At 41.1% G+C, this 26,202-nt stretch overlaps 1 protein-coding gene across 4 annotated transcripts in view; it reads left to right on the forward strand.

Moving 5' to 3' along the window:
- The first annotated feature begins 8,022 nt into the window (after positions 1–8,022).
- LOC124132567 (calcium-dependent protein kinase C-like) overlaps positions 8,023–26,202 on the forward strand; it is a 158,949-nt gene continuing 140,769 nt past the window's right edge. For all 4 annotated transcript variants that reach the window (XM_046496529.2, XM_046496530.2, XM_046496528.2 and 1 more), the window contains exons 1-3: positions 8,023–8,217; positions 8,363–8,394; positions 9,064–9,146. In XM_046496529.2, the coding sequence (XP_046352485.1) occupies positions 8,060–8,217; positions 8,363–8,394; positions 9,064–9,146 (273 nt within the window). In that variant the 5' untranslated portion in view covers positions 8,023–8,059. The remainder of the gene's footprint in view (positions 8,218–8,362; positions 8,395–9,063; positions 9,147–26,202) is intronic.

The following is a 26,202-nucleotide window of genomic DNA, read 5'->3' on the forward strand; positions in this document are numbered from 1 at the left end:
TTGGCCTAAGAAGAGTCTGACAGAGCGTACATGCTAAAACATTTGCCGCATCGCAAAAACATAAAAAACAAACTCAATTTGTTTCCAATGCTGGTTGATAAGTTTACGTCCAGATTGTGAAATAAAAATCTATTTGACCACAGAGACAAAGATAATCACCCCATTTCGACTTGATCCATCAATTCGGATCCATTTAGTTCAAGCGCAGAGCTCTCCCGGGACCACTTAGTGAAATATGTACGTGCGTAACACTGTGAAATTAGGTGACGTCGTCAAACGACTTTACTCTCTCATTGTGGACTGGTGGAATATGAAAGAGGCTCTTATCCCTACGTGTTGCATCCATAACACTTTTATGTTCGAATGTGCGTGCTTTCACTGAATTACAGAGCGGAATAGATGGTTAGTAATGTCATTTTTAGTTATGCTTCGTAAGTGTATCATTACAGGGCTCAGTGACTCAAAGGTGAGGTGAGGTGAAATGGGGTTTAACGTCGCGTCCAATATTATTGCACTTATATATACTAGCCACATAAAGAAACTGTGCACGGAGTAAATATAGATATAAGGGCACACCGTCCATATATGAATTATAGGTTTGAACACAGCAATTATTGGAGACATTCAAACGCTCATGCACGTGCCATGCGATATGACGTCATTGATGGGGGCCTATGCACGTGCAATGTGTTACTGCACGTGCATCCTGTGCAATGTGTTACTGCACGTGCATCCTGTGCAGCTGTACACAGCATGTGCACTCAAAATTCGCTGTCACTTTGGAAAGCATGATCTGTGGTCATTCAAAAATTCAAAACTTCTCAGGCGCAGACACAAGCATATCACAAGCAAATCAGGCCAAGAGCGACAGCTGCACAGCGTCATGAAGCCATTGGAATGATCCGAGCGGGAATAAGGCAACAACAGGTGGCAACACATTTCCAATGCTATCGTAACACGATATCGGCATTGGTGAGGCGTTATCAGAACACAAATGACGTTGCCGACCACCCACGTTCAGGACGTCCCCGAGTAACGACGACAAGACAGGACAGATGGATTCGAGTAACACATCTCCGACACAGGTTCCAAACGGCAGTAACGACGTCCCAGACAATTCCTGGACTGCGCCGTATCCATCCCAACACTGTCAGGAATCGTTTACGTCAGTACGGGATTCGACCACGACGCCCTGCCATACGTCCCATCCTGACACACCGTCATCGAGTCAACCGTCTAAGATGGTGTCGAAATCATGTTCGACAACCTCGAATATGGTGGAGAAATGTTGTCTTTACAGATGAATCGAGGTTCAACATTTCCCACAGTGATGGGCGCAAACGTGTCTACCGGCGTTTGGGAGAACGTTATGCACGCAACTGTATTGTGGAGAGGAATCGTTTTGGAGGTGGCTCTGTGATGATTTGGGGTGGGATAACAGCACGGCACCGAACCCCTTTGGTGGTTGTTCAGGGCAATCTCACCGGTGTTGGCTACAGAGATCAGATTCTGAGGCCTGTGGTCATTCCTTTCCTGCAACGTCATGGCCCGGGATTGACATTTCAACAGGACAATGCTCGTCCTCACACGGCTAGGGTCGCAATGGGTTTCCTTCACCATAACAATGTCATGTTACTGCCATGGCCTGCAAATTCTCCAGATCTCTCCCCAATAGAGCATGTGTGGGATGAAATGGAGCGCCGTCTGCGTCGTCTTCCACATCCTCCAGATAACGTCCGTGACTTGGCACAGGATTTGAGGAGGATATGGCAGGCCATTCCCCAGGCCTTCCATGCCCATTTGGTGGACTCCATGCGTCGCCGATGCACTGCTGTGATTCACGCACAGGGTGGTCATACCCGTTATTGACTTTGTGACTTTGTAGTTTGACCCCCTACTCCATTTTGATCTTCTGACGTCATCGTAACAGATGTTGTTCAGGTACCGTTGACATTTTCTAATGGTCCGATCATTCAGCTGCTACAGCGTCTGCATCATTTTGTTCTTGCTGTGTTGTATTTCAATTCGGAATATATTTTCTCCGTGCACAGTTTCTTTATGTGGCTAGTATAGTTACGTGCATGCACATGTGTGTGTGTGTGTGTGTGTGTGTGTGTGTGTGTGTGGCTGCTTGTACTAGTCCGGACTAATGCCGATTTAGAGTGCTAGTCCACTGAGATACCATGCCGCAGTTTAACATGAATACCCCACTCAGGCACAATATACTGACTCCGAGCCGACCAGTCCTTGTTTTAGCCCCTTAATGCCGAGTGCCAGACAGGGTTACAACAAGTACCATCTTTTAACGTCTTTTGGTATCGAACCCCGGACCTTTCGCTCTCCGGGAAGACGCACCACCACTAGACCACTGAGGCGGTCCAATGAATATCAAGTACCATCTTTTAACGTCTTTTGGTATGACCCGGCCGGGGATCGAACCCCGGACCTTCCGCCCTCGGGGCGGACGCTCTACCTCTAGACCACGGAGACGGTCCAGTGACTCAAAGGCCGGTTGATATGTATATGGAGGCGCTACACAGATACACTGTATATAGCCTTCGAAGTGTAATTTCCTTCATGAAGAAACTTACTCGAATCTCTTTAGCTTGAAAGCTGAAATGTCAGCATGCCAAGGGTATATTAACTTTGAACTTCTCACACAAAGTGGATCATCTCCTTCAACGACACCCATGGGGGGACCAGGCTTCTGAGACTCATTAAATGACTTAAGGAGCGACTGAAATGGAACGCCATGTCACTTACTAATGAGGATATATTGGTCCGACGGTGAGAATTGTTGTTCATGCGATCAACCACTGGTTTCCCCCTTTTCAGACTGGACTATTAAAATGAAGTTACTTTTGAGCTGTAATATTTATCACGTCGAAAAGCAATACTACTCTCTCATTGACACGTTCCACCACTCTGGCTCCACGGCGTAAAGCAATCACTACTCTCTCACTGACACGCTCCACCACTCTGGCTCCACGGCGTAAAGCAATCACTACCCTTTCACTGACACGCTCCACCACTCTGGCTCCACGGAGTAAAGCCATCACTACTCTCTCACTGACACGCTCCACCACTCTGGCTCCACAGGGTAAAGCCATCACTACTCTCTCACTGACACGCTCCACCAATCTGGCTCCACAGGGTAAAGCCATCACTACTCCCTCACTGACACGCTCCACCAATCTGGCTCCACGGCTCAAAGCCATGATCACTACTCACTCACTGACACGCTCCACCACTCTGGCTCCACGGGGTAAAGCAATCACTACTCTCTCACTGACACGCTCCACCACTCGGGCTCCACAACTTTATGCGTTCGTACAGATGACGCCAGTAATGGCACAGCGAAACATAACGTTCTCTCATACGTCATGCGAAGCACTGGAAGCGTCCAAACATAGGCTATTTCCTGATTGTCACGTTGCCTTCCCTCGCGTGGCGTCAACTTTCTGGTGTGTAGAGACGGATACTCGACGAATCAGTGTTTACTCGGCACTCATGGTTGAAGTTCCCAAATCCATATGCATTTCTTGCCTTGCCTTGCCTTGCCTTGCCTTGCCTTGCTTCGCGCCGCGCCGCCTCGCGTCTCGTCTCGTCTCGTTGCGTCCAATTTAACATTTAATAAGCTTCTCGGTGAATCAATGTTTATTCGACCCTTATATTTGGAGTTCCCATATTTTAACGCAGTAGTCTGCACAGAGCAGTAATTTAATGCATGTGCAATTATCCATATTAGATGATTCGAAAATATGATCTTGCCCCGTTATTATGACGTGTCATTTAAAGATCAAATTGCGGTTGTAACAAGCTCGTAATAAAACCCAATGGAGTTAATACGCCAGTGATAACAATACCATATAATTTCGCGAATATTGTCTGTTTAACACTTGGCACTCTTGTTGACGTATATGCCCATCGACTGCGACACAAGACGTGCGCGCAACTTGATGAGTTTCTCGGGTTCTGCCACGTTGCTCACACATGCAACAACTGTGTTGATGTAGGTATCGACAAAAGTGCGCAAGTGGATCGATTTTTGCAGGTTCGCTGGCCACTGTGTGTGTTGAAGTAACAACACTGGAATGCTCTCAGAGACCGCTCGGTGATCTAATATTGCAGTCACGTATATCATACTTCTGTGATTGTGTTTTATGTTTATTTTGTCCAGCGTATGTGAAATATTGACGTTGCTTTGTCTTGAAGCAAGGTGTATGTGGCCCTCAAATCAAGAAGTGCTGACAGGCTATATAGACAAAGATTGTTAAAGGTTGCGAGGAATGGAATATATGGCGTTAATGAAATCACTCTTCCGTAATAGAACTATACCAAGGAATACAGGCACTATAGTTCACGAGTTCTCTGCGAGTCTTCTTGCAACAAACCGTATTGGATGTTATAGGGGCACGCTCTTCGGTTATTGTATCTCATATATTTCAAGGGGGCACGGGTGGCCCAGTCGTCTAAGGCGCTGCGATTCGCTGTGCACGCCAGAAACCTATGATTGTGGGTTCGAATCCCGGTTCGCCCAGATTATGTTTCTTGGTTTGTCAGCACCATACCCGTGCTCGTGGGTTTCACCGAAGTGGTAAACGTCTGAGACCAGCATCACTTCGGGCTTTCCTCCCACATTAAGCTGACACGCCGTGATATAACTGGAATACTGTTAAAAGCGGCGTTTAACCCAACTCACTCACTCACTCATATATTTCAAGGACCGCCTCCGTGGTCTAGTGGATAGAGGGTCTGCCGGGAGGGCGGAGGGTCGCGTCATACCAAAAGACGATAGAAGGTGGACTTCAATTGTTTGATAGGCATTACTTAGTAGTTGACGGATGACAAAGTAGACACAAGTTAAGGATAACAACTTCTTTAATACTGTAAAGGCGACGTTTCGGTATAGATCCGTATACCGTTGTCAACCAAGACTGTATTGCAAGACCTCACGTGTGATGTAGTACAACTCTATAAATCCTGATGAAGCGTCAACCAACATTCCCTCACTAACTCGCTATGGACGCCTTCTGTGACATGCACTTAACAACACACAAGATCTACATTACTCACGTGTAATGTATTACACGTGTATTTGCCTTTGTACCGTTCTTCCTCCGAAAAAAAACGTTTTCTTTTACGGTAAATCGATCATTGTTCACTGATCCGTAAACTAATCTACTTGACAATGTTGGTCACGCACCTCCTCGATGTGGCCGGGTCACAATGACAGGTCCCTAGAGCCCGTGCTGATTGCACTGTGCCACGATATTGGACAGGTACACGGAAATAGAAATATTGCTTCCCAATAATACGTTAACACTGCTTGATAGTACTAGCAAATTGCTTCAAAATAGTGACTTGATTATTTTCATAGATGTACCGTTAATACTCGACTAGAAGTTTGTGGACCCATTCCAGAAAGCGAACACAACAGAAACTCCCATTGTTTATCATAGATAGAGGCTCACGTGCACAAAGCGATCTTAGCGTCACGACGGTCGTAAGTCAATGTTAAAGTATGGGAGTTGCAATCGTCTTAGTGCTGGGATCATTTTGTGAAACTGGATACTGCTCTTTATTCTTAACAATAAATATTTGACGTTGGCCTCTTTTATCCTCACAGATCCGAGTTAGAATAGGTCTTCAGCAGCCCATGCTTACCGTAAAAGGTGACTATGCTTGTCGTCAGAGGAGACTAACGGGATCGGGTGTTCAGGCTCTCTGACTTGGTTGATGCATGTCATCGCATCCCAATTGCGTGGCTCGATGCTCATGGCATCACTCACTGGATTGTCAGGTCCAGACACGATTTTTTACAGCCCACCCTCATACAGCTGGAATATTGCTGAGTGCGGCGTTAAACAACAAACAAACAAACAAACAAATCTCACAAGAGCCGACTGAAATAGGGACCGATTGGTCTGTGACTCGGCTGTCTGTCACCCTCCTCCCCGATGGGGTCGGTCGGGTAGCCTAGTGGTTAAACCGTTAGCTCGTCACGCCGAAGACCCTGGCTCGATTCCCGACATGGGTACAATGTGTGAAGCCCATTTCTGGTGTCCCTCGCTGTGATATTGCTGGAATATTGCTAAAAGCGGCGTAAAACCATACTCACTCACTCACTCCTCCCCGATGTGGAGGTTTCCCATGCATCAGTCACAGCATGCATGGTTTGTCTGGTCCCGACTCGATTATTTACAGGCCAACCTGTTATTGCTAGAATATTTGATGCTGTGACCTTAACATTCGTTTGTCCCTTCTACAATACGTGAAGGGGCGGTCGGGTAGCCTAGTGGTTAAAGCGTTCGCTCTTCACGCCGATGACCCGGGTTCGATTCCCGACATGGGTACAATGTGTGAAAGCCCATTTCTCGTGTCCCTCCCCCGTGATATTGCTGGAATATTGCTAAAAGCGGCGTAAAACAATACTCACTCACTCACCCACTCACTCACTACAATACGTGAAAGGTTCACTTGTGAAACAAGCCTCAAAGGTTCTCGAAAGCTTAAATAAACTGTCTGTCTGAAAATATGATATGACCAAAAAATTACAAACGTTATCAAAACGTTACCAGGCTGAAAACAGTCGCAGAACACTGCAAACGTAAGTTCCAAAACACAACTACGATATCCGTATCAAATACATCACCATCGAATAACCTTTTCCCATTTGTTTCAGTTCAGCCACCATCAAACATTGGCGTAAAGTTTCTTTTACCCGGCAGTTTATGTTCAAAGACTGCATTCTACAAAGACGCTCAGTTCGTCTCACGTCATTGTACGTAGACACACCAAGGGGGGTGCAGATCGTTGTTAATGTCATTAGTTTCTGATCATAACCACAATCGATAATGCCAACCTGATATAATGGTAACATAGCAACAAGAAATAACATTCACTTACTTCATGCATAATCCAAGAAGAATTTCGACTTTTGAAAATAAATTCTGAATCGCCCGCCTTCCAAATCAAGCTTTATTTGTTATCCGAGAAACCTCTCTTAACGTTTTTTGTCCCGTTAAAAAGAGGGTCTTATGTCACTAAAATGTTGTCAAGGTATCCATGCAGAGAATTCTAAATATTTGAATGATATAAAATTTCGAGCACTTCCTTCATGTATTTTTTTTTTTCCGGTATCAATATGGTTTAAACGGTTCTATTAATGAATGTTAATTGGTTAACTGTCCAATGAGTGAGTGAGTTACCTTTTTCATCTTCAACAACTGCGATGGACCGCGAGAAAAGTCCTTCAAAAATCGGGAATCGAACCGCGCCCTTTGACGAAAATGGCGAACGTTTTAACCACTATAAGCTACCCCACCACCTGTTCCAATGATGTTCCGTATTTAAACATTGTGTTGGCTTTTGTGATTATCTGGTAATATTACCTTAAGTCTGTCTGCAATCTGTCTTTCATCGGGGCATAATTACATCTATCAGCCAAATGTTGATTATCACTCCCATCTGTCTGTATAAGCTTATTTATATCTACCAGTGTACACTTATCTGTTAATGAGTTGGAATGTGAAACAAAATGGTAATGGCCATTTTTGTATTTATTTTGTAAAAAGATAAATTGTTAGTCATTTGAGGATTCAACACGACTCCCCGTGTCGAGATTGCCCCTTAATTACGGAGAATCAACTATACCATTATCGCATGAAGTAGCAAAGTGCTATTTTCTGGTTCCGATTTTCCGTCATTTACGAACATATTGCAAATTTCCTTGATCTAGTTCATTAAGCGCTCAACACCCCACGCAATGCCTCTGCTGTTTACAAGGCACGGACTGTCATTCGACCTACTCGAGGAGAGAGAAACGCGACAATTCTATCTTTGGCGAAATTACATCACCCTATTAGCATAATTCATCCTTGTCGCCCAGATTTCTCCGCTCAAAACTACCTACTACTTTCACTTTGTAAACTCCCGAACATGGATAATATCATCTGCCCTGCAATATGAGTAACTAAGTCTCTCACACGGAACCAGGATACGTATCGGCAGGGCCCGGAATCGAGGATGACGAAACTGTCAGTTCACGCTCAGCAAAATGGCGGACGGTAAGGAAGGGTCTATGAAAGCCGTGCAGCGTTTTGAGCGAAGGGGTGCTTTGAGACAGAAAAATGTACACGAAGTTAAGGATCATAAGTTTGTAGCAAGATTTTTCAAGCAGCCGACCTTCTGCAGCCATTGCAAGGATTTTATTTGGTAAGAATTCTAGCCTAAACGGCATACTATTTTCGTCGCCTCTGCCGTTCCGACACTTCGGTGACTTCTTTTTCCTGAAGAAGATTCGCATTTCATCGTGTGTGTGTCTTATGCGCATAACAAGACCTCTATTTTGTATTTTTAGGGGGTTCGGAAAGCAAGGATTCCAGTGTCAAAGTAAGTACCTATGTTCCCATCACTCTATGCACTCGGCGAAAATCTGTCGTATATCGTTTGACAGGAGCAGTGTTCCTCTCATCGACTATCTGTCTGAAATCAACACGAGCGTTCTGTCCGCGTAGTGATGCTAGCTGCAGCGACACACACTTGCTTTAATTTGCAATGCGATTCTCTCTCTCCTGCACATATATTCAGTGTGCCGATATATCACAGCGTGACATTTACTGTATCTTCTGTTCGTCTCTTATTACACTTGATATTTGACACGATCTTCTGCCTCAATCACAAATCAATACCATCGGTTAAATATAGCACAAATCGCTATTGCAGGTAGCAGATAGGCATCTTCAAGTTACACACATATTGCACAGCCAACAACAAAATTATTAACATCTAAATGCCAACAGCGTTTTCAAATACCTGCCAATGCAAACTGAAGTAAGTTGTTGCAAGCCTGGGTGTAGAGCTAGAAACGGTTGTCATCATAATATGTGTCAACTTAAATGTATCCTTGTTAATTTCATTACCTGTTGTTTATTTACGTGTTAATGTGTTAGCTGTTGATGACTGTGTGTTTACAGTCGAGGAGGGTGTTGATTGCATGCTGCTAAACAGCTGCTCAGACAGAAGTGCCTCTGTTATGATAATGCATTTGTCTCTCTGCAGTTTGCAGTTTTGTGGTGCATAAAAGATGTCATGAGTTTGTGTCATTTGGATGCCCTGGAGCAGATCATGGCCCTGATTCCGATGTAAGTACATTCATTCTTTCATATTTTAACACAATGCATATTAACTATGATGTCTTAATGAATGATTAAATTATATGGGCTTGCCATTTTCTGCCTTCGAGGCACCATCATAAATACATGTGCTTCAATGTGTTCAGGTTTGTAGCACGTAATACAGATTGATTTAGCAGGTAAGGAAATCTTTGCATCATCCTGAATACACCTAAGCTCCAGTACGTGTATTGGTGTATTATATCTGTCATCATAGGAAGGGGCGTGGCACTTGTCACACCCGATGATTTTTCAGTGTACCTAATGAGATTATGTCATTGATATGCCTGCGAGATGCTCTAATCTGGAATCGTGAGGCTGTTCTCATGGATAACAAGATACATGTACCTGTTGAGGTGTATGTTATTGACAATGATGTATTGACTGACACGAGAAATCAATGGACATGTTCATTGAACAGCATGAGTGTACGCTATCTGAGAGTGTCTTGTCATCAGTCAATTTGAGGGGCTGGTTGATCCCTTAATGGCTATAGTTTGGACTAATAGTAATACACATTATTGTTATAATGTTGTAATTTCAAAACAGGCCTTGTAGAAGCATTTTGAGAAGTCACAATGCTATATTTATATTTAATATCTTATTCCCTTATATTTATCTCTGCGGCTGACAGCTTTAGGGTTTCTGTTATATGGGGGTTGGGGTTGAGAAGGGCAGGGGTGGGGTTGAGAAGGGCAGGGGTGGGGTTGAGAAGGGCAGGGTTGTTTCGGTTCACAAGAAAAAGTCTTCAGTTTGAAGGTAACCAATGAGATTTCATCTAAACGAGCAATGTTTTATAATCTGCAGGAATTTGATAGTCAAAATTTTTTTCATTCATGAAACTATGACTTGATTTTAATTAAGAAACTGTTCAATGTGGCCAATGTTTCAGTAGCTTAAGACAGGGCGGATCTTGACAATTAAGAGTGAGTTATTAGGGTTTAAGTGCTTTTGGCAATATTCCAGTAATATCAGCACAGCAGGGGACATTAGAAATGGGCTTCACACTCTACCCATATGAGGAACCAAGCCAGGGTCTTCGGCAACATTTTATCCACTAAGCCAGCTCAACACCCCTATCATTTAAGAAAGCAAGTAAATAGCCCCTTGTTGGAGATAGAACATCTTGAAGAATACAGGAAGAATACATATCTGTCAGTTTCAGCTGAGCTGAAATGAGCATGTCTTGTGCACGTGGTGATGGGGCTTGTCCTTGTGGACATAAAGTGTATGCTGTTGATGTTGAAATCTGATCATGAAATAATTGACACTGCATTATAGGGATCATGAGAGGAAGTACATATCAGGATTGCATGTTGTCATGGTGAACTGACAGTCATGTTAGAAATGAGACCTAAGGTGACTGTCTTCCTGTTTTTATTGTACATGTACTGACCTGTGAAGATCCGGGGTAGAATAGGTCTTCAGCAACCCATGCTTGTCTATGCTGTTCCGGGGTAGAATAGGTCTTCAGCAACCCATGCTTGTCTATGCTGTTCCGGGGTAGAATAGGTCATCAGCAACCCATGGTTGTCTATGCTGTTCCGGGGTAGAATAGGTCTTCAGCAACCCATGCTTGTCTATGCTGTTCCGGGGTAGAATAGGTCTTCAGCAACCCATGCTTGTCTATGCTGATCAGGGGTAGAATAGGTCTTCAGCAACCCATGGTTGTCTATGCTGATCTGGGGTAGAATAGGTCTTCAGCAACCCATGGTTGTTTATGCTGATCTGCGGTAGAATAGGTCATCAGCAACCCATGGTTGTCTATGCTGATCCGGGGTAGAATAGGTCTCAGCAACCCATGGTTGTCTATGCTTATACGGGGTAGAATAGGTCTTCAGCAACCCATGGTTGTCTATGCTTATACGGGGTAGAATAGGTCTTCAGCAACCCATGCTTGTCTATGCTGATCCGGGGTAGAAAAGGTCTTCAGCAACCCATGCTTGTCTATGCTGTTCCGGGGTAGAATAGGTCTTCAGCAACCCATGCTTGTCTATGCTTATCTGGGGTAGAATAGGTCTTCAGCAACCCATGGTTGTCTATGCTGATCCGGGGTAGAATAGGTCTTCAGCAACCCATGGTTGTCTATGCTGATCTGGGGTAGAATAGGTCTTCAGCAACCCATGGTTGTCTATGCTGTTCCTGGGTAGAATAGGTCTTCAGAACCCATGCTTGTCTATGCTATTCCGGGGTAGAATAGGTCTTCAGGAACCCATGCTTGTCTATGCTATTCCGGGGTAGAATAGGTCTTCAGCAACCCATGCTTGCCGTAAAAGGCGACTGCTTGTTGTAAGAGGCCACTCAGTGGGTCGGGTAGTCAGGCTTGGTTGAAGCATGTCATCGATCCCAATTGCATGGATCGATGCTCATGATATCAATAACTGGATTGTCTGGTCCAGACATGATTATTTACAGACTGCCGTCATATAGCTGGAATATTGCTGAGTGTGGCGTAAAACAACCAACCAACATAATACATGTACTGCTGGGAATTAGACTGATTTGGTTCGATGATTGGTTTTCTTCAAGGTGTATACAATTTAGTTATTACACACTTAAGTTGAACATTGTTACACAAATCGAAACTTTTCAAAGGTGAGTATGCAGTAGTTACATCACATTTGGAAACAGATTTATAAATATTGTTTTTAGTTACAACAATGTTTGATATTTGAAGAGGCAAGTTTCAAGACTATTAATGCTATATGACAACATAACCATGATAACTTATTTAGGTTTGCTAAAACTCATTTTTCTTTAAATGGAAAGAACATGTTATATCACATTTTTAAATGGCACTTTTTATCAAAGATTTGGAAACAGGGACTTTGCTCACATATTTATAACTCTGTCGTGGCAGTAAACATGTAAATTATTGGGTTTGTGTTTGGTCTCTGTGTTATTTCTATCACCTGGAGGCTATAATGTGGCAGCTATTTAGGTAGGCATGTCTGTCACACTGTGACACTGGGAGCACCACACTGAGGATAGTTTCCAGCATGCAAGGAGGGAAATATGGGGTCTACTCCTTGGAGTTAAAGGCTGTTTGTGGGAAGTTTTATAGACAAGACCTGATAATCCTTGAATTGTTTGATGAGCCTTACTTGGAAGTTGACAGATGACAAAGTAGAGACAATTTATAGATAACAACATCTTTATTTACTGTAAAGGCGACAATTCAGTACAGATCCTTGTACCGTTGTCAAGCAAGGCTGAATTGTGAACATGGTACAGAATTATTCAGCCTTGCTTGTCAACGGTATAAGGATCTATACCGAAATGTCGCCTTTACAATAAATAAAGATGTTGTTATCAATAAACTGTCTCTACTCTGACAATCCTTGCCTAGACCAGCATTATGACCAGATCCAGTTATGTCGGCTCACATGTTTTGTCAGCTTCCTTCCTTTCAGGGGGCACAGGTGGCCCAGTCGTCAAAGGCGCCGCGATTCGCTGTGCAGAGTTGCGTCTCTTGGGCACGCCAGAAACCTATGATTGTGGGTTTGAATCCCGGTTCGCCCCGATTATGTTTCTAGGTTCGTCAGCACCATACCCGTGCTCGTGGGTTTCACCGAAGTGGTAAACGTCTGAGACCTGCATCACTTCGGGCTTTCCTCCCACATTAAGCTGACACGCCGCGATATAACTGTAATACTGTTAAAAGCGGAGTTAAACCCAACTCACTCACTCACTCACTCTATAATTCCTACTAGTTTTGTTTTAATTCCAAATTGGTCATTAAGGTATTGACTGGAATGCATTACCGGTATCCTATCTGTCTGGCAGTCTAAGGTACAATGTCAAGCAAGTCAGCCATGGTAATTCTACACCCTGAAGTACATTGACATTTCAACATTGAAAAACGAAGGCAACTTTGATTTATAGATTGTCACAAACTATGGAGTATCAGCAATGATCAGTGATCTACAGCTGTGTGATATTTATTTTAATGACTATCTGTGATGGATAAGACAATAAGGACCTTGTCTATCCTACTCTGCAATGTCTTGAATGTAGAAATTAGCAAAGAGTGAGGATGTTTTCTTTTTTGGTGAGATGGGTTTAAGGATCCATTTGGAGGGGTGTCATATTTAAGGGGTGTCATATTTAAGGTTTTTTTTGAGTGGGTACAACTTCTGCACTTTCAGCATAGCATGCTAAATAGATTCATCATTATTTAGTTAACTAGTTTGGGGGTTCTGGAAGGGTACAAGGTTTCTGGGGTGTTTTGGTGTTGTTTTTGAGGAGTGCAGGGTTTTGGTGTTGTTTTGCAGGAGAGTAGGATTTTGAGGTTGTTTTGGAGGAGTACAGGGATTTGTGGTTGTTTAACAGGAGAGTAGGGTTTTGTGGTTGTTTGGAGGAGTAGAGGGATTTGTGGTTGTTTAGCAGGAGAGTAGGGTTTTGAGGTTGTTTGGAGGAGTAGAGGGATTTGTGGTTGTTTAGCAGGAGAGTAGGGTTTTGAGGTTGTTTTGGAGGAGTACAGGGATTTGGGGTTGTTGTGGAGGAGGATAGGGTTTTTGGATTTATTCAGGAATGTAAGGTTTTGGAGGTGGATAGGGTTTTGGGGTTAATTTGGAGGAGGGTAGGCAAAGGGTTAGGGGTTGTTTTGGAGGCTGTGTCATGAAAGGACAGTACAACATTTGAAACATGTTAATTCTATTATTCATTGGACCTTCAGTCTGACTATTATGTTGTATGGGTTTTATTATGGCATTACATGGAATCATAAATATCTGTATATGACACAGCTGTGACAAGCTCGCTTGTCTGTTTTGTTGCTGGAACCTGATAATCGTTGCCTAGACCAGCCTTGCAAAGAGATCCACTTGTGTCAATTTACATGTTTTGTCAGCTTCTGTCCTTTCAGCATAGCATGCTAAATAGATTCATCATTATTTAGTTAACTGGGTTTTTTTCGATATAAGGGCAAGGATCTATGTTGTTTTGATATTGTGTTTCACCAATATAAATAGCTGTAGAATGGTTCTTTTTAGAACCCTCACATTACCCATATATCTAAAAACATATTCCCATTTGTCATGACATAAATGTCAATACTTTGTTTGATAGGCATTACTTAGAGGATGACGGATGACAAGGTTGACACAATCTTATGAGTAACAACCTCATTAATACTGCAGGGGGCACGGGTGGCCCAGTCGTCTAAGGCGCCGCGATTCGCTGTGCAGAGTTGCGTCCCTTGGGCACACCAGAAACCTATGATTGTGGGTTCGAATCCTGGTTCGCCCCAATTATGTTTCTAGGTTTGTCAGCACCATACCCGTGCTCGTGGGTTTCACCTAAGTGGTAAACGTCTAAAAACCTGCATCACTTCGGGCTTTCCTCCCATATTAAGCTGACACGCCGCGATATGACTGTAATACTGTTAAAAGCGGCGTTAAGCCAAACTCACTCACTCACTCATTAATACTGTAAAAAGCGGCGTTTTGGTATTCAGTATTAAGGAAGTGGTTGTCCATAAAATTGTGTCTACCTTGTTGTCAATACTTTTCTAAAAGAAAAAATAACCCAAAACAACCAGACTACTGATGTTTGTGTTATGTATGTAAAAATAATGTTCTTTATGTTTGTGGTTATATGGTAGTGCTTATTATTTTGTCCGCACAATATCTTTGAATCAGTGAAAGCTGGTGGTACTACAGTAAATATCCAGAGTTATGTCCCCTTACAACGAGAATCTAGTGGTCGTGGCTTTAAATACCAGATTCTTCATGATGATGAGCTGAGAGTCTGTGAACTTCATAGCAAAGCTTGCGGTTTTCATGAAAATGGTAAATGGTTACGACCTGCAACACTTCTGGCATACCTCCCACACTAAGCTGACACACTGCAGGGATTTAGCTAAACTTGCTCAGAGGCCGATATTTGGCCCCAAGTCTGCAACAAATGTCAGTAAATATTTCCAAATTGAAATTAAGAAATTGCCAATCCATGTTATGTAGTACTTACTAATGTTTTGGCTTTGTGCAGGTGACTTTTATATTACTGATCAATTTGCAAAATTAACAATTTTTTCCCCCAAATTGCCTGCCAGGGACGCTTAGTTTGGAATCCTGGATATATCCCTGCATTGTGATCATTGTGATCATGTAATTGAAACAATGTCAGACCCAACTCGCTCACTGACAATGCAACAAGCTGCTTTTTCAAATAGACTGCTTTTAGTTACTGTGATGTCAATGTTCTGAAAGCTCGGGAAGTTACAGAACGCCTTTTCCATTCTCGGTATTGTTGTTATTGATACTTATGGGATGTCAACTGTAACACTAAACTAAACCTGTGACTCTGCCCGTTTGTCTTCTACACTTTCAACTTTCAACATCTTACGTTTAGTAGACATGTCAAGATGACCCTGTGGGGATACTGGTTAGAACTGCTCCCCAACAACCTGTGTAGGTTGTAAGAGGCAACTTAGTGGATCGGGTGGTCTGACTTGGTGACTTGGAAGAGGTTAAAAGATACATTGGTGCACCGTGAGTTTTCCTGCAATATGACACACAATACACTTTTTTCTCTATATCGATACAAGATGATACAAAAAATGTAAAATATTTTTATCACGACTTGTTTAATGACCCCCACCCCAACACCAGTGTTTCTGTCAGTAAAATATTGCAAAATGTGTTGTAATAAGGTTTTCAAGTTCGCTTCTAAAAATAACCGCTACGAACATGTGTCTACAGCTAGCTTTTTCTTTGGAACCTGCTCTGAAATATTTATTGTAAGAAAGTATCCACATGATGTGATGTAAATATGCGTATCCTGATGCATACTGTAGGGTGACCTCTGTATTGTGATACATGTTGTATTCTGACCTTGCTGCATCACTTCACCACTATGACTTGATTGATAGAGTGTCATCGTAATCTTTGCTAACAATATCGATCAATGGATTGTCTGGTCAAGACTCGATTATTTTACAGGCTGTATATGTGGAATATTACCAAGTGTGTGAATAAACAACAAACCTCTTAAGATGGAGCTCATCAGATTCATAAGTTACATTTCTCAGGCAGGGTTTACACAAGGATGCTTTGCTTCAGACTCAAATGATGCCCATGAAAGTTAATCCCCTAAGGTTATCACATAGGTCATATCTGTGTTAAGTCACTGTCTGTATTCCTTGCTGTGATATAACATTACACTGTTACAACATGGAGTATGGTCCACTGACTGGGACTCACAGTGCAACATGTGCTTCATCTTGGTGGGGGGTTCACACAGGTGTCCCAGTCATCTTAGGTTCTGCAATTTTGCTGTGTAGAGTTGTGTCCCTTGGGCACGCCACGAAACTACGATTGTGGGCTCAGTTCCTGTTTACCTGAAGTATGTTTCTAGGTTTGTCAACACCATACCCATGCTTGTGGGTTTTACCAATGTGGTAAACATCTGAGATCTGTATTATTTATGGCTTGGGTTTCATTGGATGTCAATGATTCCAGTTGCGTGGGTTGATGCTGATGATGTCAATCACTAGCTGTCATATAGCTGGAGTAGTGAGGCGTTAAACAACAAACAAACAATCTTTGTGCTAGGACAGTCTATAATCTTTAATGACAAAGTCAATTTTGTTGAACCAGAGCCAAGATCTTCAGGTTTCACATGTTGTCAACAGAAGGCTATCTTCTTTCTCCATGACACCTGAAGTTCCGACAGGATTCCGGCTGCCTGAATGGGATAGAAAAACATTCCTTTTGAAAGGAGAAACATATACTGATCAAAAGAAGTTAAGGAACACCCGGTTCTTCCCTATTACTGTAGCTAATTCTTAAAGGCATAAGAATATATATAGCTTTTGAAATGAGGTGGTCCTTAATTCTATTGAGTAGTATATGTTTTGAGTAGTATACATAATGATGAGCTCAAAAGAAGATAAGGACCCCCCATTTCTTTCATCTGTCATGGCATTAAGGATTAACTATGGTAATCTAAAAGGCCCTTAATTTCTTTTCAGTATGGTTACTTTTCGTTCTTGGGATCAACTGGTGATGTCATACAGATGTACTCCTGCTTGTCTGTTTAGCATCCCATGCTTGCCATAAAAGGCGACTATGTTTGTCGTAAGAGATGACTATCAGGATCGGCTGGTCAGGCTTGCTGACTTGGCTGATGCATGTCATCGTATCCCATCTGCCTAGATAGATGCTCATGACATCAGTCACTAGATTGTCTTGTCCAGACTCGATTATTTCCAGACTGTCGTCATATAGCTGGAATATTGCTGAGTGCGGCATTAAACAACAAACAACAACAATCCTGCTTGTCTGCAGCTGTTTCTACAGGTGGCTATTATTGTTGGTATAGAACACTGGAGACTCCAGGGGACAAGTATGTTGAACACACAAGCCTGACGTGACTGCTGTGTGTAGAAGGAATACAAGGACATTGCTCGAGCACCTGTACTGTCCTGTTCAATCATTTCCTGGTTTCACTATCAATAATTGCTGGTCAAGTATTGAGTATGCAAATATTATCATTGTCTTGAGGCTGAAATGAAATGTCCTGTAAATATGTACCCCAAACTGTTGAACTCTTAGACTTGGGTATTGTATATTAATGTCATGATCACATACAGTTATTACAGAACTCATGAAGATCCAGGGTACAATAGGTCTTCAGCAACCCATGACTATGTTTGTTGTAAGAGGCGACTGACAGGATAGGGTGGTCAGGCTCTCTGACTTGGTTGATGCATGTCATCGTATTCCAATTGCGTGGATCGATGCTCATGATATCAATCACTGGATTGTCTGGTCCAGACTCGCCGTCATATACCTGGAATATTGCTGAGTGTGGCGTTAAACAACAAACAAACACATATTACAAGGATCTCTTCCTTTCTTGAACTAGCAGTGGGATAATACACTGATGCATCGGTGGAACGTGACTTTTTACTTCTTGATACAAGTATCGATCACAATCACACACTAAGTAAAAAGTATCGATTCTTACCTTAACTGTATTCTTCAATAAATATTACACAGAACATTAATTGCCAGTGTACATGAGCAGTGAAAATGTAAATATTTTCATCCATTGTGCCATACTTGACACTGCCAAGTGTAGCCATACTTGACACTGCCAACTGTAGCCATACTTGACACTGCCAACTGTAGCCATACTTGACACTGCCAACTGTAGCCATACTTGACACTGTCAACTGTAGCCATACTTGAGACTGTCAACTGTAGCCATACTTGACACTGCCAACTGTAGCCATACTTGACACTGCCAACTGTCACCATACTTGACACTGCCAACTGTAGCCATACTTGAGACTGTCAACTGTAGCCATACTTGACACTGCCAACTGTAGCCATACTTGACACTGCCAACTGTAGCCATACTTGACACTGCCAACTGTAGCCATACTTGACACTGCCAACTGTCACCATACTTGACACTGCCAACTGTAGCCATACTTGACACTGCCAACTGTAGCCATACTTGACACTGCCAACTGTAAATCATTAGTGTGCCAGGTATTTGGCTATCCTACATATAAAAAAGATGGCTTAGGCACCACGGATAAGGGCAAATGCAAGTATCACTGCATCACACTGACACACTGTGATACACGTATAACTGGAATACTGTTCACAGTGGCGTTAAACCATGCTCACTCACTATTTTCAGACAAAGAGGTATTTAGTATGTTTAGTGAGAGAGTCTCTTTGATATTGTTTTTTTATGATATTAATTCGGGATAATTATATCCTATCAAGTAATGAGTAGTGATTAGGTTCTTGACGGGTGATTATGGCTGGGTCATTGATGCTTGTGCTATTGATATTCAATCTACAATAGTGTAGTAATTGGTTGGGTGTAAAACAGTTAATTTTCCTGTAGTATGTATAGTGATCGGTGAAGATTTAAGTCCTTCATGTTTATTATTAACGGCATCTTCCAGCAGTATGCTGAGGAAATGCATGGATGACTCTTTTTATATTTTTTTATTTTTTTAATTTTTTATTATTTAATGTATTTATTTCCTCATGGTACATGATATATACATGAGGAAATACATTAAATAATAAAATAAAATAAAAATATGTATATATATATATATGCTACATATACTTATGCTACTATTCTAAAAAAAAAAATTAACTCTGAAACGTGAGACCTAGATCGTGTTAAGGCAAGCAGAGAATGTGTACTGTTTTGTTGATCATCTACCCCCTACGACTCCACCTCGGTTATACCGCTGATCGTCTATTATGCGAATAAATTCTTTGGACCCCAAAGGTAGCTTTGTAGTGAGGCATGTAATCGATCCCAATTACGTGGATCGATGCTCATGATATTAATCACTGGATTGTCTGGTCCAGACTCGATTATTTACAGACCGCCGTCATATAGCTGGAATATTGCTGAGTGCGGCGTTAAACAACAAACCAACCAACCAACTTTGTAGTGAGGGATCACTGTATTTGCATCACCTGCAACAGTGCATACATTGTAAAAAGTAGAGTGACAGGTCAAAACTTTCAGTTCATCCTCACAGAAGTATTACCAGTTAGCACTGAGCATTTTCATTCCTCCTACTCCTAAAATCTCAATGTCACTATCTGAAAATAGAGAATGATAAAAGGACCAAAAGGCATAACATTTAGTCTGATTACAATTTGAGAAGGCAATATATTTAGATATTTGGTAGTACTTTAATATTTCTCTTTGAATTTGTTTAAAAAAAGGTTTGTTTTTGTGTCTGCTCATTTTATGATTTTTTCTTTTACGACCAAACATACTAAAATGGATTAGTGTTGATAGTCTGATAGTCAAGAGTGCTCATCATAAAGCCTATACTATTGATGTTTCAATATTGATGAAAGAACATTAATATTGAATAATTTCCAAACTGTTAAGAATTGAAGACTAATATTTTTAGTCAAAGTTACAAATCTTGTGAGTATTCAAGTTTACCAAATTTATATGTTCCCCTTAGCCTTGACTGTGGGTTATATTTATTTTGACCTTCAAAAAACATTGACTAGGTTATATTTATTTTGACCTTCAAAAAGCATTGACTAGGTTATATTTATTTTGACCTTCAAAAAACATTGACTAGGTTATATTTATTTTGACCTTCAGAAAGCCTTGACTGTAGGTAATATTTATTTTGACCTTCAGAAAGCCTTGACTGTAGGTAATATTTATTTTGACCTTCTGAAAGCCCTGACTGTGTGTTATATTTATTTTGACCTTCAGAAAGCCTTGACTGTAGGTAATATTTATTTTGACCTTCAGAAAGCCTTGACTATAGGTAATATTTATTTTGACCTTCAGAAAGCTTTGATCGTGTGTTATATTTATTTTGACCTTCAGAAAGCCTTTACTGTATAGTACAGTGAATGTAATGTTTATTTTGCTATTCGATGATTGCAATTCTCTGTGCAATTTACTTAGATCAAGATTTAGCATGTAGATAGGGTGATTTATGACCACTTGTTCCATACTAATGCAGTTCACTTGACCAGTCATGAACAGGTAATCAAACTTCTAATGGCCTAGCTGACCTTTATGACAGCAATGTTAATTCAAGGTCAGCTTCTCAGGGTGATGAAAACAGGATGTCAGCAGCTCTAGTATTGTAAACATGGCAGATCTATTGAACAATCAGTTGTCCCTACAATCAACCACTACATGCACACATTCTCAATGTCTTCAAGTTATAAGCCTTTGAAATCCCAAACTGCATGACTTTGCAGTGTCTGTAAGGCTGTATGCAGGCGGCAGCTATGTGACAAGCCATGGTATTGTAGTCCACGGCACCAGCCATGCGTGTGGTGCATCTTGGCCTTCACAAATACATCAGTAATCCATACTAGCTGTAATTCAGTACCTGTGACGTTAGTTGTTACCACGAGGACAGTGTTTCAATTGTTTCCACATGAAGACGAAGTCCTTTGGACATATTCAGAATTCTGTATTCAAAGGGTGGTGTTTGGTGATTAAAAATGCATCGGCAGAGGATGCCAAGACGCAGCATATATTCAACAGTTATATTCAACATATATATACTACTCAAAAGAAGTTAAAGAACTCCCATTTTTTTTTTCATATTAAAGTTTATCTGTCATGCCATGACAGTAATATAAAAGAATCCGGTGTGCCTTTACTTCTTTTGAGTAGTATATGCTCTGTTTCACAGTATTTCTGTACCTGTAGGGTATTTTATGGAAGCCAGTTAGCCTCTGTAAATGTTACAAATTGAATAGTGTTTAAACAAGTGTGAGGACTTGTTGACAGTAGAAAGTACATGGCATAGTAAACAAATGACTTTTAGATTTTTTCAAATTTCTTATATTTTTGGGGATGAAATTTCATTTATCAAATCTGAAACATTCATGATTTTTATTCATTCATGTATAATTTTGATTATTTAAAATTTACATGTCATTGTATCCCAACTGTGTGGATTAACAGTCATTGTATCAATCACTGGATTGCCTGGTCCAGACTCAGTTATTTACAGACCACTCTCATATAGCACGAATATTGCTGACTGCAGCATCATAAAACAAACAAGCAAATAAAGCTTACTCAATAAATGCCTAAATTTGAACTAACACTGACAGTTCCGCATATGTAATCATTGCCTCTGCATGTATTGATTGTCTGTTAATTCTGTTAAACAAAGCTTGCGATAGATACAGTTCGGATGAAAGTGGATTGCCATGTCATATGAACAGTTCTGGGAGGAGATTAAACATATCACTGACTGTTTAACTGGTGACTGTTTGAACAGCTAAGTATAATTGCTTATTGTCATGTCTGGCGTCAATATCCGGCTTGGAACCTTACCAGGAGCTTCACCATTTACAAGTCGCATCTGACGCAAGTGCGGCAACTTTTTTCATTCCTCCCCAGCAATATTGGATTAATCGAAGCAGGCCTTATCTATCTTATCCCAGTGGCAGCCATGTTGAAAGATGGGCTACCTCAATTCCAGTAATGAGTTTTGTTAAAAGGTGAATGGGACTAAATGCAAAAAGTAATATGGTCGTAATGAGTTGTTCAAGTGATTGTTTGATGGGACTGGTACCCACAGGGCCAGCAACTCCTGGGAGATGTTAGATTGTGTATTGGAAGCTTTAGAAAATTGGGACGGGGCCTGTCGTGGTCAAGTTCGTCATCATGTACAAAACCCATTTTCATAATATGTCTGGCTGAGGAATTGAAACTTGGCAGTTAATATGGTGCGAGTCAGAGACAGCCTTATGTAAAGGGGAAACTGCACCCTCGCTGGGAAGTTAGATAAGGATGTAATCAACGAGGTGTATGTTTTGCCATGACTAGGACAAGGATGTATGACGAGTGAACAGTGTTTTGTTTACGTGTGATCAAATTATGTGCAACAGGAACATCTGACTGGGCAATTTGTATTCCTGGTGTAACGTATGGTTTGGTAAAATGATCTGAAATTACCACCAGACAAACATGGATAAATTGTGATTATGACTGGACAAGATATACTGAAACATTGTGAATATGTCTGGTTAGAATCCACTGAAACACTGAATATAGCTGGATAGAATAAACTGAAACATTGTGTATAGCTGGTTGGAATAAACTGAAACATTGTGAATATGGCTGGTTGGAATAAACTGAAACATTGTGAATACAGCTGGTCAGAATAAACTGAAACATTGTGAATATAGCTGGTTAGAATGAAGTGAAACATTGTGAATATAGCTTGTTGGAATGAACTGAAACATTATGAATATGGCTGGTTGGAATACACTGAAACATTGTGAATATGGCTGGACAAGATATGCAAACATTTTTGTAGGTTATAGCTCGACAAATATACTTATGTATGAAGATATGGACACTGATTTGACAAACTTGAACTGATCAAGTATACCTCGTCTAATACATCAGGCTGACATATTTAGGAAAATGTATACAGAAGCATAAAAAATTTGCAAAAACACTTGGCGGAATGTTGTATTAGTTGCAGCATACAGTATCAGCCCCTTGACAAGCTGGTGCCCCATCATTGCAGGCATATACATATATATTCAAATCATGCTATGACCCTTCCCCACCTCCAATATACAGTGACACTTGCTGATTGGCCATATGCTTGCATCTGCTATGTCATTGTATATTAACACACATGCTTTTCATATTCCAATGCAGGCAATCAAACCTGTGTGGCCTGTTTCAATATTTCTGTAGTGGAGCCATTATTGTGCAGCAAAGTGTTTTCATAATTAATGTTTTTCTTGTTAAATTCTGTTATGTGTCTGTGTATGTTTCACATAAGCAATTTACTGAATAGAATTGGAATCATATTGAGTAAGGCTTGACAATCAGCCCTGAGCTTGTAGATGCATGAAGCTGGCAAATTGTAATTGCTGATGGTTTATCGTAGTGGGGAAGTTTGCATTGGGTACCTGAAAAGAAGGAATGTGTATGCTTTCCTGAAACTATACATTAAACATTTACAGAGGATAATAATTGGATTTAGAGGACCATATAATGAGGCCAATTTTAGCAGATGGCGGCTAGAGACTGATTATTTGTTTGTGAAAATTGCTGCATGTATAGTGTTCGGTCCAGTGTGTCAAGATCCAAGGTTTATGTGCCTACTTTAGGTTGTGTTTTTTATGAGGTATGCTTGTTCATGTCGGTCCAAAGTGGTGATCTCACAAAACAATAAAGATGAAATTTCAAATGAATGAATAATATATCCAGTTATGTATGTAAAAATATATGCCCATGTCATCCACCATACTGTGCACTACCTGAGTATTCATTTGGCGGGATTGATCCGAGACGAAGTAGATAATTGGTTTTAGCCATAATTATTTGTTTAAATAATTGATATGTTCTTAATTATCTAAGTAAGTAATATATCCGTCAGTTCGTTATAAGCGTGTTTGTTATAAACATAGTTTACAGTATATCCAACACACCAGTTCAAACAAACATGTGACCGCCTCCGTGGTCTAATGGTAGTGCGTCCGTCCGGAGAGTGGCAGGTCCGGGGTTCGATCCCCGGCCGCGTCATACCATAAGACGTTAAAAGATGGTACTTGTTGTTACCCTGTCTGGCGCTCGGCATTAAGGGGCTAAAACAAGGACTGGTTGCCTCGGAGTCAGTATACTGTGTCTGAGTGGGATATTCATGTTAAACTGCGGCATGGTATCTCAGTGTGGTAGCGCTTTAAATCGGCATCAGTCCGGACTAGTACAAGCAGCCACACACACACACATACACGTGCATGCACGTCGCTATATATGTGCAATAATCTTGGACGCGACGTTAAACCCAATTTCACCTCACCTCACCAAACAAACATGTGCAAAATGGAAATTTGATAATTCACTGTCATCATGTCTCATGGCTTTCTGAAACCTTTATCTATAACTTCAACAGAAATGTGTATTTAACACATGTATACACATTTGGCATCTGATATAAATGGGATTTTAATGTTCAGCTGTTGTTTCATATGAATGCATATTCTGTTGGCCCGAGTGAGCTATTTTGAGTTGCCATGGTTTCTGAGCAGTGGCCAGTGGCTAGCTCAGCCCATTACAAAGTGTTAGTTAACAGTTGTCTCACATTGCTTGTGGTCATTAGTGGTCAGTGTGAGCTAGTGCAGGTAGGTGGAGGTCAAGCAGTGTGTCTGACATGTCTGATTATTGTATTCAGGAGCCAGACTATTCAGTACCCGAGTTGGTAGATTGACTCCAAGTGATGCATATGATGTCACATGTTTCGTGTTGCTGGATGTGACCTGCATCAGACATTGTATGTTCAAGAATCGGAATACCGTATTCGACGTAATAAGCGCCCAGGGCGCTCTCAAAATTAGAAATAGGGGGCTCTTATTAGAGTATTATTTTGAGTTGAAAAATCATAAATTTCGTGGTTTATGCTGACAGCCTGAAATGTTTATATACGACAGAAATATTTTTCCAGGATTTAATTGCCCATAATTAAGGGTGCATATAACATACGAGTACGTATTATACACAAATAAATAAGTCTTGTGTACGTAAACCACTTGGAAGGGGTGCTAATTGAGATTGTTCACTAGCCAATATATTGGCAAATATCGCCGTGGGCGCTTATTAGAGCAGGGCGCTTATTACGTCGAATACGGTATTCACTATTTTGAACACATTATTACGTTAAGGTGTCTAATTTTCTTTTTTTCTTTTCCTTTTTTTTTCCTTAATATTTTTTTATATATTTGTTTTATTGAGGCTTGTTACCATCTTGATCTGCATTGTATATATATATATATATATATACTCTTGTACCACCGTTGGTGTTTTTTCAGAGAAATAAAACTGAACTGAACTGAACTGAAGTACCAGAGTTTGTACATTGAGAAATAGAGGCCAAGTATGTGATCGTCAGATGTTTCTGTTCTTGCAGTGGTCTGCACACTGCAGCAGATTTCTACAGCTCTGAAAGTTTCATTTACCAGAACAATAGAACGGCACTGCAATATTTAATCACTAGTCCTCCTTTTAGGTAGTTTATTGATTTATTTGCCTCACATGGATTTGTGCAATAAAATTGACCTTCGAGATACTTTGTAACCAGCAGCCACTGAGTCTGAATGTTCCGTTTGTATCATTAACTCTCCAGTAGGACCAAATCCCATAGCTGTGTATCACCTTTTATAATCACTGATGTCCATTACTTCTTGATGGTCTGAAGTCCGCTTCATTAATATGATTCATGCTCTCATATATTTCCGTCTCCGTTTACATTGTGTATGTGTGAGGATGGTAATGAAGTCAGCCTGTTGGTGGAACAATGATTGCAATCCTGGTGGCCGGTGACATTTGGTCAAATGGTCATGCATGCATGGTGCAGTGCATTAAGTTGCCCTAATAGCCAGAGGTATCGGAAGTGAGCCTGTGAGTGGAGGATGTTTTTAAGTGTTATCGTAGTCTGAGTAGGTTTGAAGAAGATTGTCAGTTAGGTAAATTGTTCCGGATTTGTTCAGCCAGGGGGGTCTGTGATGGTCAA

The sequence above is a fragment of the Haliotis rufescens genome, unplaced genomic scaffold (assembly GCF_023055435.1).
Source record: "Haliotis rufescens isolate VD_foot unplaced genomic scaffold, xgHalRufe1.0.p SCAF_11, whole genome shotgun sequence".
NCBI classification, from domain to species: domain Eukaryota; kingdom Metazoa; phylum Mollusca; class Gastropoda; order Lepetellida; family Haliotidae; genus Haliotis; species Haliotis rufescens.